This window comes from Polyodon spathula, chromosome 21 (genome assembly GCF_017654505.1).
Source record: "Polyodon spathula isolate WHYD16114869_AA chromosome 21, ASM1765450v1, whole genome shotgun sequence".
In the NCBI taxonomy this organism is placed as follows: Eukaryota; Metazoa; Chordata; class Actinopteri; order Acipenseriformes; family Polyodontidae; genus Polyodon; species Polyodon spathula.
This window is the reverse complement of record NC_054554.1, coordinates 28,353,433-28,368,538: the sequence shown is the minus strand read 5'-3', so window position 1 is coordinate 28,368,538 and position 15,106 is coordinate 28,353,433. Positions and strand designations below refer to the sequence as shown.

The 15,106-nt window shown below is 38.1% G+C and overlaps 2 protein-coding genes across 4 annotated transcripts; both read left to right on the top strand.

Annotated features, from left to right (window-relative positions):
• Positions 1–878: 878 nt before the first annotated feature.
• LOC121296142 (RING finger protein 222-like) lies at positions 879–4,725 on the top strand. The gene has a single exon (XM_041221386.1). The coding sequence runs from the start codon at positions 1,874–1,876 to the stop codon at positions 2,567–2,569; it is 696 nt and encodes a 231-aa protein (XP_041077320.1). The 5' UTR covers positions 879–1,873; the 3' UTR covers positions 2,570–4,725.
• A 3,490-nt stretch (positions 4,726–8,215) lies between these two features.
• LOC121296014 (testis-expressed protein 47-like) lies at positions 8,216–14,558 on the top strand. Of its 3 annotated transcripts, XM_041221145.1 has the most exons (8): positions 8,221–8,555; positions 9,151–9,223; positions 9,568–9,671; positions 10,306–10,370; positions 10,890–11,091; positions 11,334–11,490; positions 12,517–12,575; positions 14,407–14,558. In XM_041221145.1, exons 1-7 carry the CDS (start codon positions 8,433–8,435, stop codon positions 12,558–12,560), a joined length of 768 nt encoding a protein of 255 aa, XP_041077079.1. In that variant the 5' UTR covers positions 8,221–8,432; the 3' UTR covers positions 12,561–12,575; positions 14,407–14,558. The 3 variants fall into 3 exon arrangements, with proteins under 3 accessions (XP_041077080.1, XP_041077079.1, XP_041077078.1); XM_041221146.1 differs by having other exon boundaries at positions 8,216–8,555; positions 9,154–9,223; positions 12,517–14,558; XM_041221144.1 differs by having other exon boundaries at positions 12,517–14,558.
• Positions 14,559–15,106: the final 548 nt, after the last annotated feature.

Sequence of the window (15,106 nt, the reverse complement as noted above, 5' to 3'; positions counted from 1 at the left end):
TGATTCAGATGTAGCAGTAAGTAATTACATGCTTGGTGAAGTAAGTTAACTGGCTTGGTGTCAAAAAAATTGTATTGTCTATCATCGGGCTGATCTCTAAATAATTGCCCATAGCCAGTATGCAATAAAATGCAATAATAAATTATTGGCACCAACCTGAGCCATACCTGAGCTAGTTTAGTTAGAGTTTTGCACATTACATTATAATTGTAATATCATAGGTACTGAATAGCCGATTCAAAGAAAATATTCAATTACAATTTTAAAAAGGGTTATGTTAGATGTATGTATAATATACTGTTTATTTCTTGAAAGAAGAGTGAATTCATCCTAGACACTCTGGGGGAGGTAAGCCTGATACTGGAGTTCAGTTCTCTTACAGGTTTAATACTTACAATGTATTTATTCAGTGCTTAGTCTGGGTCAAGGGTTTTATTTATTTCAATGTAATGTATAACGACGTGGTTAGAACAAAGACCTAGAATGGAAATACTTAATCAAATTAGCTCTTTTTGCACTACCGATTTTATACACAAGAGGGCAGACCTGCTCTTAGTATGCTGGAAGACGAGTGGCGGCACCAATAAAGTACTGTATAGTAACTTTCCTGTGTGTGTGTGTGTGTGTATACACATGCAGGTAGAAAAGATGGTTTATTATTAAAACATGAATTGCTTTATAAGGACGTGTACATGACAGCACCTCAAACCAAGGATTACCAAAAAATAAAAAAATAAATAAATAAAATACTCTTAAAATCACAATTCTCATAAATCCTCAAATCAACTTAACAGCCAGAAAGAGTCCTGTAACAACAATTGCATATGTAAGTAAGATTTCTTAAAAAAAAAAAAAAAAAAAAAAAAAAAATTGCACATACAGTATATAGAGTTTTTGAAATCAAAAATCCTAATTAAAACACATTTAATACATTAAAATTACATAAAGCTACCAATTCTGGTTACACTGCTACATTTTCAACAGTGCGCCTGTGCTTCAGAGCCTTATCGCATGCTGGATGGGGTCGAGTTACTTATAGAACTCATGTGGGCTGGAAATACGAGCCTTAAGACTGACACTATCTATCCCATAGATTTCACTATCCCCTCCAGTCACTCACTGTGTGCGTACCATGTTAACTTTCCTATCCATGTATCTATAAATCATGTATGTTTCAACAAAGTTTTTGCAGGGCAACTTCTCGAATTCCACAGAGTTCACATAAACATAACATTTTAAAAATGTTAAATAAAATATCCTTACTTACGGAAGGAGCTATACAGTCCTTCGATGCCAACAACTGAGAGGATTGTATAGTTTGTTATTATTACTTTTTCAATCATAATAAGTGTAGCTTATAAGATCCAACAATTACAAAACAGTAAAAAATGAACAGGTGTTTTTGCTCATGCGGTGTTGCATACTTCAGTAGCATAACTTTTTTTTAAACATTGATTTCAGAGCTTTTGGTTACGACTACCCACATCAAAAACTGAAAACAAATAAATAAAAAAAACAAGTTTAGCAGCTTCGACAACTTTAATCTACTCTTAGACACTCCTCGCATCGCAGACCGCAAGAATGCAGATCACTTTTGCGGTTGAATCCCAGACTGTTCAATAACACAGATATTAGACCGGAGCCCGGCTCGTTGTGTTCTCTCATCGCCCTGCGCTGTGATGCTGTGCAGACTGAAACATAAGAATACAAAAAGAAAGTCACGGGCAGATGCTTCTTCTACTCCAGGACGATCCGTCAGGAGTGGAAACTGTGACTGTCAAGAGTGGGGACACAACACCGACCCTGCGAGCTGGTGAGCGGTTGGTATTAAACTAATGCTCGGAGTTAGCCGACGTGGTCTGAGCTAAAAAGAATGTCGGACTCTCCTGACGAAAACAACGCACCTTCACTGCAACCAGAAGAGGCAGATGAAAACGAAACCGGCTCGGACGAGTGTCCCGTGTGCTATGAAAGTTATGAAGGTTCAAAGAGGACGCTCGCTTGTGGGCACGTCTTTTGCCACGACTGCCTGGTAAAGACTCTGGTCAGCCTTAACCGAGATGGGGATATCGTCCGGAAGAACATCATCTGTCCCATATGCCGGCACCTGACATACATCAAAAAGAAGAAACCAATTCCTCTCAGGAGCAAAAAAATCAAGCAGACCTTGGAGGTCCCCCTCTCCGACGTGCGCCCAATAACCTTGAGCGCGTCTTCTCCGTTTAATTCCTTAGAGTCATTAGAAGAATTAGGAAGTCCAGCCCCTGCCAGACCAACACGAAGTAGGCGAATCCTGGACTTTGTATTCAGAAGAACTGGTACTAGTGATTCAGACCTTACAACTGGTACTACGCTGACTAGCCAATCTAATCCCTCACAGATTTTTACCATCAGTGGCCATGGCAGACCTATGTCCGAAGATGAGACGGCCAACGTCACTACTAGAACTGTCAATTGGCAAACTCGCTGTTGCAGGTTACAATGGATAATATTGTTTTTAACTGTGATCATCATCGGGGCGATCGTGGCGGCAATACTGCCTTGGATCATTCTGAAGAGAGATGGATAAACACGTTGCACAACGGGTTGCCTAATCATTCTGAATGTGCACTATACACGTGTCTTTAACAAACTAAAAAATGTCTGTACTGTGCATCGTGGATGTTGGGCACACTTCAATGAGTGGGTTTTTTTTTGAGACCATACACATGTTGAATTCGTAAGAGATTTACTTGAATGGAAAGTGATACCGCGATTAGGATACATGTTGACAAGTCCGCTGTACCTCAGGGATATTGGCCGTGTCTCCTGAATGGAAGTGTTGAGGTTGAGTTTGGAAATAAAACAAATATATATATGTTTTTAAGAAAAGACATAATTGTATTTTGCGGGAAAAACAAATACACTTAATAGTGTAAAACTGGCAGGATCGCCCTCAGTTGTGTCAGAAGGAGCAGTACCTTTTTGATAGACTTATGATTGTATTCCTCTTTGGAAACTACGAATTGCACATGGGTTAAAATAGCAAGCCTAAGTCAATTGCGGATATTTTTATACGTTTTATATGGGGTTGGAATGATACACTGGCCCGATTCAGATCCGGATTGTCTTTTTTACAGCACCATTCCTTATAAAAAGTACCCCATAGTAAAAAAAAAATATAACACAGTGTAATAAATCATAGTGAAAGCGTTGTAAAGAATAGGTATAGCAAACCAGGGTAAACTATGGTAAATGCATAGCATAACCATGGGGAAAGCATGGGAAAACTAGAAAAATCCCATGCAAAAAATCCCATGATAAACTTTTGTAAGGGGTGCCGTTTGCTTGTCTCTTAGAGGACACAAAGAAAGAAGAGATATCTGGATTGAGGTGCTGCCATCTCGAAACTAGAGCATTAAAGGCCAATAATATGTACATATCATTTAACTTAAAAAAAAAAAAAAAACTTTTTAAAAAATGTACATACTGTACAGATTATATACACGTGATGCCAAATTCAATCTGTGTGACGTCAGTTATCCTTTGTTTTATTGAATTGTACATAGAAATAGGGTAAGCAAAAATATTTTATGGATACAGTTTTATGTACAGTAAGGAATATTTTACAGTAAACTTGTTATTTTTCATGAAAAAAAATGCATGCTGAAATGTTTCCCTGAGGAAAATGTTTCGTGACTATCCACTCAAGTCCCACAGATGTGACTTGGAATTGGTCAGACTGGAATCCTGTTTGGATAACCGCCTTGGCTATCCTGTGCAGGCTAGCTACGAATTAATATGAACGTGGGCATCATAAAAAATGCATTATATCTTAACTTTATTCAACTGTCTAGACATGGCTTTTTCCAAAGCTCTTTACATAAATGCGATTCGTGCCTATTATCAAAGTAATGTATGTATATATTTGCTGGAAAACGCTTCCCTGTATTTAAACGAATCTGTTGCTGTATTGTTCTTGTATTAGTCAACGACCTGTATTTGAGATACCGATTATATTGGCTTTGTATTTATTACACTGCAGCCTTCTTTAATTGTCTCTGTGTGGTGTACTCATTATGGGTTAGGTACGTTTCTGGTGCACATACTTGACTAAAAGTCGTGAAGATCAAGACCTAAAAAGCCCTTTCCACTACTTAACATACACGGTTCTGATTTGGGGTTCCACATTTACATTTTAAAACCGGCTTAGACACTTGCATAGATGAACTTGTGAATACAGAGTAAAAAACACTATTGAATTAATTGAGAAAGACTTCCAGAGAGCAGTGTTTACTACTTATTATAAATGAATAGTCTGCTTTAAAAATACAGGCGTCTCTTGTACATTTTGTCAGCATACAAACATCTCTGTGTTGCTTCGTGGAGCTGAAATTGACCTTACCAAGCGTAGTCATACCCTCCTGCTGCTGCAGGAAGTTTTCAGAGGTCAAACAAATCTGTCAATAACTGATTATAGATGAAGGCTAATGTAAGAATGTACTAGCAAGCACAGTTATTATTATATAAATTCCCCATATAAAAAGAATGTATAAGCTTCACCTTTAAATGCTTCTGTTACACACTGTATAATAACCGTGTCTGTAGAGTGCTTAGACTGCATTGTGCTATAGTTTGAAAGCAGACATATTTACTGGATTTACCTGGATTTACCTGTTCTTTTGGTAACCGGGTGATGTTTCCGTGAGGAATCTAGTGAGCTTGTTCACTCCCAGCACGTACACACCCCCGACTTCAGCAGTACACTGTTTATCAAAGGAACAAACAGTGTAGCTGCATACGAAATAAAAACTCAGTCAAATCTAAAGACAAATTTCACCATGAGACAACCTTGTGGATGTCTTTTTAACATCATGTTTTAGTTGAACAGTTATTGACAAGAACTGAGAGTCATACAGAACACATAGCAGTGTATTAAACAGCAAAGAAACATAGATGGTACTCAGTCCCTCTTTAAAATTCAACAGCATGTTCAAACTAATCTCTAGTAGTTCAACGTCGCAGCACGGTTATACAGTAAAGGACAGCTGACACTCAGAATTCAAACAGAATTAAAGAACAGCTTGAATGGCACTATTATGCAAATTTTGCAAGGGGATCGTGCTACAGTAGCATGCCTGATACTGCTATGAAGCGTATGATACCATGGCACTGCCTGACCAGGGTGTGCTGGTTCATACCATTCTTATACCATTGGTATGACAAAGTATGAAGACGCGGTAGTTCCAGTCATCCATCGTGACTGCACATTGCGCTAGGGTTTCATACCCATGGTAACGTGACTGTCTGCATTGCCATTGAAGATACGTTGGTAAGGGCAATTACACAGTAAATTAAACTAGTGCAACTGCACATGTACCAGAACTAGTGAAAGACTGACCTTACTGATTAAAAACAAAAAAAACTGTAAATGCAACAATATTGATCACAGTTGAGATGAATAGATTCAGGCAACGTTTGCCATCGTTACTACAAAGAACAGAAAAAAGCGAATTCAAAACAAATAAAGAAATAAATGCAACTCAACAACTCTTAACAAATCTAACTACTGAAATGTGCATGCCTGACAAATTAATCAGCTTTAATCTTTCTTAGTTATGTGGGTGAGACACGCATAGCAGGTGAATCATTAGTCATTCGCAACCCTCCTCTGGTGAGACCTGTTATCCTGGAAACTTATTTATTTATTTATTTTTTTATATAAAGGGACACCCTACCTTTAAGAAACAAAAGACGCTACCTCCCCTCTTTTCACTTTGCTGCAGCGTTGCTAAGAAACCAACACCAACAACGCTGTCAGCAGGACTTCCTGCGCTGAAAGGATTCCGAACATGCGCTGGGAAATGGAGGATTTCGTCTTTGAAGAAAGCGTGTCAATGTACAAGCTTCGGCAAGATAAACAGAGGGAGGTCAGAAAGCTTTGTCGATGGACGTTTTTGTTTTGTCCACTGCGTGTAATTACCACCTCACCCATTCATCCCGCTTGAGCCCCTGCACATTTGTTTAATCATAAAAGCACCTTGTATTTTTGTAACAAATCACACTTTTTATAATAAACCGTTTCAGGGATTTCAATAATGCGTGAATAAATCTCTGTTTTCTACCTTTGTTTGGTTGGATAGAGTTTTTGTATAGATTTTAGTAACTGCAACTTCGAGTGCTGTATGATTGTAATAACGTATAACCCGCACCCATACGTACGAGGCACACATATATTGTAGGAGTTTCTATTAGAAATGCAAACACTTCAGACGTGCATTTTGTAAGCTACAAGACAGGGGGAATACTGTTTTAATTCGCCTGTGTAGATTGATTGACAAATACCAAGGCATTGTTTATGAGACAGCTCCCCTTATTTCTGTATAACATAAAAAAATAATACAAATGAATATATTACTTACAACCTAAATTTGAGATTGAAGCAGCACTGTTTTTAATTAGCATGTCGAATGCAGTTTTTATTATATGTGGTGTGTATGTATTCATTGTATTTATAAGGCTTCAGTGTACACATGACAAACCTATGTTTAAAGACACATCACTTAACAACAACAAAAAACATACTGAAAGAATATTTGTACTCATTTCATTTGTACTATGTTTAGACTTACAAGTCCATCCAAAGCAGGTAAGTGCTGTTTACTCTTACAAGTAACGCTTTACTGTAGTCTGATTACATCTTTCAGTTACTTGTTACTTTAAAGGACTACAGCTAATGCATATCATGGTAATTAGAAAGCGCTTCAACAGTGTAAGTCAAACTTTATATGAACATGATATGAACAGGTTATATAATCTTCATATATAACAGAGGAGAGAACAAGTGGGTTCGATAGCTAGGTCTGCAAAAACTATTTTGAGCATAAGAAAATATGTAAACTGCTTAATAAGTAACAGTTTGCAACGGTAAATATATATTTGTTTTTTTCAAAGTTACAATTTTGTTCAAGTAACTTGTTCAACTACTGCCCATGTCGACCACACACCACACGGGATGTAAAGTTATTATGAGATGCGATAAATACAAATATACTCAATGCTAAACTTCATTACTTCAACTAAAAGTCTTTTTCAGAGTCATCAAAATGTGGCACTATTTGTAGTTCTGGCTGCAATATGAGGTGCACAGAGAGGTAGTTCATTCTCTGTGTTTACTCGTAATCCAAACAGCTCTATTTTAGGGATAGCTCAGGTCCTTATTTGTCTACCAGCAGCAGGCACCAGATTGTAATGAATTTTGATGATCTACCTTCGACTGCAGTTGAAATAACTTATTATCAGGTGAAGGTAGGGAGAGTATTGTTGTGCCACGTCTCTGCCCTGTATTCTTCAGCCACTTGTATCATTCATTATGATCCAACACAGTAGATAAGGTCTCCCTCCTTAGCCTATTGTAATAGCAACAGGATCAGATAGTAATATGTAATATTGGTTAAGAAAGTGATCTTATAATTCACTGTGTAAAAAAACAAATAAACAAACAAACAAACCCATGGCCATACAAGCACATTCAACAATATTAATACAATACTGGGTCACATTCAAGTATGTAGGCTACATTTTAGGTCTATAATTGCAATGCAGTGCTTCTGGGTTAAGAAACTTTTCTGACTGATTAATGTGTATTCCTGGTCACTTTACAAGGACAGGGTAATCCAAGTTGCTTAGCATTTTCAAAGCCTTTAGTGGTTCTCCGTTTTTTACAACCCAACAACATTTTGTTTGAGATTTCAGTGCCTGTAGTTGGCTACTGTTGACATTCTCACGTCCTGAGATAAAGGAAAAGCAACAAATCGCGGAAGGGTTTGGTTTTGTGTTATATTTGAGTTAAGCGTCACATCTTTTTTCAGCAGACTGTGAATTAAGTGTATTATCCAGTTATGTTTTTAGGCATTTTTTGATGTGGTATTACATACACACATCATAAGCCTGGCCTGAGTAACACAATGATAACTGCAGTTCCCAGTGAAAGGCTCTGCTTTAAGATTCAAGCAAAACATTTGAAGCTCTTCAACAAAGGAGGATGTGGTCTGTTGTCACAGCAACCCAGCCTTTCAGCCAAACCATCAACTGGGTAAACAAGTTTGCCAACAAACAATACAATGTAGATTAAACAGTAGCACACAAACACACAATCAGGGGTCACTGCAGCAGTGAGTTCCAAAGCATTGCTGCTTGGACACCAGCAAATGTTCATAAACTGAAAAGCTTTTGTGTTGGTAATCCCTTTGAAGCAGCAGCCAGGCTAATAATTATGTCAGAGTGGGTGGGCTTTATTACACTTGGGGACCCAGAGATGTCAGGGGTAGGTTACCATTTGTCTTAGGCGAGATAGAGAGAGAGAGAGCGAGAGAGAGAGAGAGAGAGAGAGTTTATACCAAATAGAAGTTGCTTATAGTTGTGTTACAGTACAGGGACCAAAAGAGTAATTAATGGAGGTTGGCGAGAAAGCTGAGAAAACAGAAAGTCAGACTGGTAGCGCAGGGAAGATTAGGACAAGTTTGTTTCATCTCCTTCTGGATAAGAGGATGCTGTTGAATCCCAAGGAAGAAATGGTGAGTCTGTTGCTGGAGTTCAAGTGGAAAGATTTAGTGTGATACCGAGTCAAAAGATAGGGGTGGATAGTCAAAGCTACAACCGAAAAATAAAAAAAAACTTAATAAAATGAGAAATAAATAACAAAACTTGCTTCAACAGCCTTAAAAAATAGCTGATGTGTTTATTTCTAGTCATGTGATTGTAAGCAAACAATGTCTTTTTATGACTTTCCAAAATGCTACCAAATGCCTTTTATCATATCATGATATACGGCATATTCTTACAGTATATGTTGCATATATGATTAAAACATTTGTAGATATAACGGCACAGTGTATTAAGTTATAGTGAGTACACTTGCTAAATAAAACAGAGAAGACAAAGCTGTGATTGTGTAATTTGACACCTCAGACACATTTCTGGCAACCATGGTAACACATGACATATTTGTAAAACTAATTTTAACATGATGCCGCATACTTGTAAGCCTTTATAAATGTACATTGCGATTGAACAAAAGAGCTGGTACATGCTGCCTTGTGACCGAGCTGTATTTTGCATAAATGTAGTTGTGTTGACCGACTGACTTCAAATTGTAATCTCTGCACTCAGAAGTTCCTGCTTCATCGGCTAATATTTATTGCCAGAATATCACCCGAGCTGGCTGACAAAAGGGACCTCGGAGGTAAGAAATGCTGACATGTTTTGAAAAGAAAAACAGTTGGAAGATGTCTTTGTTCAAAGTGATTTATGTGTTTTAGGGCAGTGATATGGAGATGAATTGCTCCTAAAAGTATTGATTATTAAAATACACCTCACTGTAAGTATGAAACAAAGATTGTGTCCTTTGAACCCGTGAATCACTCATGTATCTCATATCTGGGGATATTCGAGTATAACATCAAGTTTTGGCCCATTTCAGACTCCACCCACTATTGCATCATCAGTGTCCTGATCCACCCCCATTGCTGCAGACTGTTTTGTGCATGTGTCTCAGGTTGACATTGAGACCGCTGTGTCCTCCCCTAGGATATTATGAGCAGCTCTACCTAGACCTGCAGCGTTACTATCAGGGCGATGGTGTGACTGGCCTGCTTCTGCTCTACCCATCCTACATTCTACACATTGCGGAGGTAACCACTTATGATCTGGTGTTCGGCTGTCATACTGTAACACTGACGCAAAGCTTTGCTTTCTTCATTCGGTTCATTGTGTGTTGCCTGTTGTCAAAGAACCCCCAAAGATAGTCTAGTATAGTTTTGTTAAGCATCAAACGTTGATAATTTAAGGAAGACTTCTTTAGACAACTAATAGGTAAGAGCTTTGTGAACAGGGCCCACTGCACTGGTACTTATTAGCATGTGCTAATAAGGAAGCTCTCAAGGAAATACAACTGTATAATTAAATCCTTTAGATAGAGTGTAGTAAGTAGACTGGAGTGCTACATGTAACAGTTGTCCAAATGACATGATTGCCACTCAAGAAGGTTATGCAATTAGACTTGTAGGTACAGTACAGGTGGGGATGTAAGATCTTATTCACATATATTGTAATACTACTTAAATAATGTGTGTAATCTGTAAGTGATGATATGATTAGTCTTATTGTTAACCATTTTCTAGTTCTGTAGAACTGCTGTGTTCGTCCTTTTCTCCGCTGAGTTGTAAATGGGTTACAGTGATTGTCAGAGCTCCTTCTGAATCGGGCTTTCTGAAACGTATGGCCTTCTATTAAAGCTCTCAAACAGCCTTTCTTATTTTATTCCAGTCCTCCAATGATGTTCTTTTTTCTGTACTGCGGGATCTGGGACACATGCAGCGGCAAGGACACAGGTGAGATGACAGTACTGAGCAGTGCTCATGTATGAGTTCATATGGACCGTTTATCCTGTCTCTTACACCCTATTCACATGTGCAAATAATGTACTAATATGTATGTGTATAACTCTGTAATTAATATCTATTTATGTATATGAATGTGTATATATCTATAATCATAGTGATCCAAGTTAACGGTTTATTTGTTGATAGGATGAGATCTGCTAAACAAAAATACTGCTTGGAAGCTGATCTTGAAAGTTTCCTGCTTTAGTTGTTGTTTTTATTTCAATATCAGCACAGATTGAGCCTGTATTACACTTTTGAAACTTTGAATTGAATGCAAGCATTTGTTTGAATAAAGGAAGTACTTTCACCGAGCGTTTAACTCATTTAGATTGGAGTACATTCTCAGAGTATCCCTTTTTCTTTCCCTCACCTATCTATTTATTGTCTTTATGTGCAAGTCTCTTTAAAAATCCTGCCCTAACTCTTGATCCCCTCATTTAAACCCATATTCTGTTCTGAATGCAGTGCCTTTATTCTGGAGCCCCGGATCCTGGTGATCTCTCATGACATTCCCAACAGGCTGTTTCAGCAGTGGAGCTACAAGGTCCTCAGCGTCCCAGCCAGGAGGCTGGCAGTGGCAGAGCAAACTGAGCCACCTGAGAAGCTAGTGAGCGAATCCCTGACCATGCTCATGAAACTGGGGGTGGAAATGCTCAAGACTCCCAAGGTACCGTACCTAGAATTCTTCTGGTTTACCGCACGCACACACCGTGATGCACGCCCCTAATGCTTCTTCCACTCAGCCCCTCCCTATGACTGTACAAAGGGCAATGCAGCCCTCCCTGTGGGCCCCTTGCTTGTTCTGTAGCACTTTTTAACAATTGCCCAGGTGGGATCTGTGCTTCTAGAGGCTCCGGGGTTAACACACCTGCAGCTGTGCTCATGCACGCACATTTGTTTTATGTCTAGCGTTCTAAAAACTCAGCTGATTCTGTCCTGGACAAGGCACCTGAGCTGATCGTTCCTCAGGACAACATTGAGCACCTACTGAAGAACGAGACTCTGTTGACTCCTCTGCAGTATCTAGATGCTTATGACTGTCCGATCAATGTGGTCGTGGATTCTGGTAAGATTTATCAAGATTTTTTCAATGCATTTGAGTGAGCATCTACATCGCATATGCACAAATTTATATAGGCATTTTTTTAAAATTTTTCTTTAGAAGCTCCATTTTTTCTGCTCCTAACACATATATATTATTACTAAAGTGTGTTACATGACGGTGTTGAAAGTTCAGCAGGTGTTCAGCCTGTGCAAAGCTGTATCCACATGCTGTTACATACAGTCTGTTCTGATTGGTTAAAGGGCATGTGTTTGGAAGCCCCAACCCAACCACAGTTTAAGTTGTGATGGAAAGGTACAGTATGGCAAGGCTCAGCATGCATGTTGCCTGTCTGCATGTCGTCAGTTCATTGCATGCTTTCATTACAGCAGAGCCTGTCATTCATAGTGTCTTACCCAGCTCCCTCAACGCAGATGACAAATAACTAATCACACAGATTATAGCACAAATACCGTCCATCAGATACAAATAACTAATCAACCAATGTATTTTAAAATAAAGATATATATCAATATATATAAATTATATATAATATATATTTCTTTAATATATATATATATATACTTTTGAAAAACTTGCATCTTTATTTTAAAACATGAGATTTGGTACCACGCTAAGTTTTCATTGTGCTTGAACTGTTCCTGTTTCATTACTGAGGCCCGTTCACCTCAGTAGTGCCGGGATCAAAGCTTGTCACTCAACAGTGGCAGAAGCCGAATGGTTACTGACAGGAGAGAAGGCTCTGAAGGGGTGGGGGACAATATCACTCACTCCAGGTGAAACAACCAATGAAGTGCATGAGTATTTGAATTGAAAGCTTGCAAGCAGAGCTCTTAGTGAACACATATCATGTTTTAATATGTGTTTCATTCAAAACTGCACTTTTGAAAGTTCTATGAAGAGTGTAAATACACAACAGGTGACATTTATGAGATTATTGCATTAGACTCAACTGCTTTAATGCAATAGTATAGTACTGCAACTATTGTTTGGGAAAGAAGAGTAACAGTCATTCTTGTATTTTTTCAGACCATGTTTGGCCACCATATGGGCACTTTCTTCCCATCCTGTGAATGTGCGATACAACAGTACGTCTGCATTAGTCCAATTATTTATTGCTGTACAGGAATCACTGTTTTTGGAGGGATCTGGAAATGTACAGCATATTATTTTAATGTATACACATCAGTGCTTTATTTTTTAAAACTTCTGGTAAATGTAATTGCATGATATTAGCATGTAAATATGACTAGTAAACATTATAGTTGAGCCTGGTCAGTGACACGGACAGGATAAAAAAAACAAAAAAACAAAAAAACAAAGTAATGCAGCAAATATATTCTTATTGCAAAATCATTAGCCCTTGGGCAAGTGTGCACAAACACACTTGCCCAATGCTGACACCCAGTGGGGGGAAAAGGGCAGGACAGGTGCAGCTGTAAGGTTCGCCACAGCAGCCAATCCGTCCTTGTGTGCAGGAATCTTAATGTTCCAAACAGTGAGGGGTTAACTGGAATGGTAGGTGAGAAAGTATTTAGGGTTATTTTCCCTTTAAGGACAGAGTACACAACTTCTAGAAATGCACCCCTTGTGATTACATACATACATTGAAATAACAACACCAGGTGACATCGTTAAAAAGGTAGGTTTTTATTGGTTCATCACTCTGAGGAGGACTGTTGCAGTATTCACTGTACAGGCTGTGTTTGGCTTGTGGTAAGCTGACAAGGCTGGGCTAGTATAAGCAGGGAAACATTGTCACGGATCAATGGTTTCTCCTCTGCAGCTAATTCCGGTTCCTTCAACGGCCAGCGAGCGCCACCCACAAATAACAAGGTCCCATAGGTATGAAGAACTTTATAAATGTTTCCATCATGGTTCTGTACGGCACACACCACAGTAATACAGTTTCTGGTAAACCACCTGGATATTTGTGTCCTGTTTAAACCATGTATTTGTCAAGGCTAAAACATGGAACAATTGAAATTACTATAGTTAACCATTGCCAGACCTTGCTGTGGATGGTACCACAGCCACACCATGTTAAACCCACACACATTTCCATCACACCATTGTATTACCAGAACCAGTTATAATGGTAGACCATGAGGCTAAGACTTGGAAATCAAACATGATGGGTAATGTAGCTCTAGTATTAAAGCTCAGGCCATGTGCACAGTAATGGACTATTATTGGTGCATATTATACAGCCTTCCCAGCAAGCAGAATTCTCTTAGCATAATCCATAGTTGTTAGATCAAGTGATTTTTTTTTTAATCTGGTTGTCAAATCAGGTTTCTTAATCTTTTTGCATGGTGTCTGAGACTTGTCTGCCTTGTAAGTAGCAGGATGATGTTCAAGACCCAGTCGCTATGGACTGGTCACCAGCACAAAACATCTGGAAGTTTTCATCAGGGCCATTGCTTCTGCCAGTACCATCTCATGGATCTATACAATGTCCCTTGCAAAAGACAACATCCCTTTATGCAACAGGAAAGTTAAACTGTAGTTACAAACACATTAGTTCATTAACCTCGAGCTTACAAGTTTACAAATCTTTACATCGTGAAGCCTGCCTTTAACAGCACTTTTCACCGGAATATAACCTGGGAGTATTGTGGCTAAAATAGCAACCTCTTTAAGGTGTTATTGTGCGCATCACATCTGGAAATATGCAGATGTATACAGAGAAGTGTAGGGTAAATCAGGCTGTTGTAATTGCAAATTCACGAGAAAGGAACACGTTGATTGTTACAATTTTTTTTTTTTGCAAAATATGCAGCCTTGAGCCACTTGAAAGTAACACAACCACATGTATTTGAATATGATATATTAAAAAATAATAAAACAACATACCTATGAGGAATAGTTATTTGTTATAGGCAAAGAAACAAAGGACATCTGTTTTTTCTTTTACAGGATACAGAAATAAGGGGTGCTGTCTCAAACAATGCCTTGGTATTTGTCAATCAATCTACACAGGCTAATTAAAACAGTATTTCCCCTGTCTTGTAGCTTACAAAATGCACGTCTGAAGTGTTTGCATTTCTAATAATAACTCCTACAAAATATGTGTGCCTCGTATGTATGGGTGTGGTCTGATCATTCATAATCATACAGCACTCGAAGTTGCAGTTACTAAAATATGCAAAAGCTAAAGTATCTTTACTGTATCGCTTAACGAAATACCATGACAGGAACAAAATAACACCACTTGTATTATATATATATATATATATATAACATAAATAACACCACACACACACACACCACATACACACACACTTACATATATATATATATATATATATATATATATATATATATATATATATATATATGCATATACACACACACACACAAATATCTCTAACATATAGCAATATATATATATATATATATGAATATAATATATATATATATATATATATATACACTTGGAAAGCACTACAGCTCTGTATATTTTGTACAATTGTGTTGATGTATTTGCACTTGGATTTAAGAGGAGCAGCATTACGGTTTCCAGGCAGTGCATATGGACCACTGACTTTCTTTATGAAAATATCTCTAACAAATAGCAATAAAGTATATGTATCACTTTGAGGAAAAGCCTGGTTGA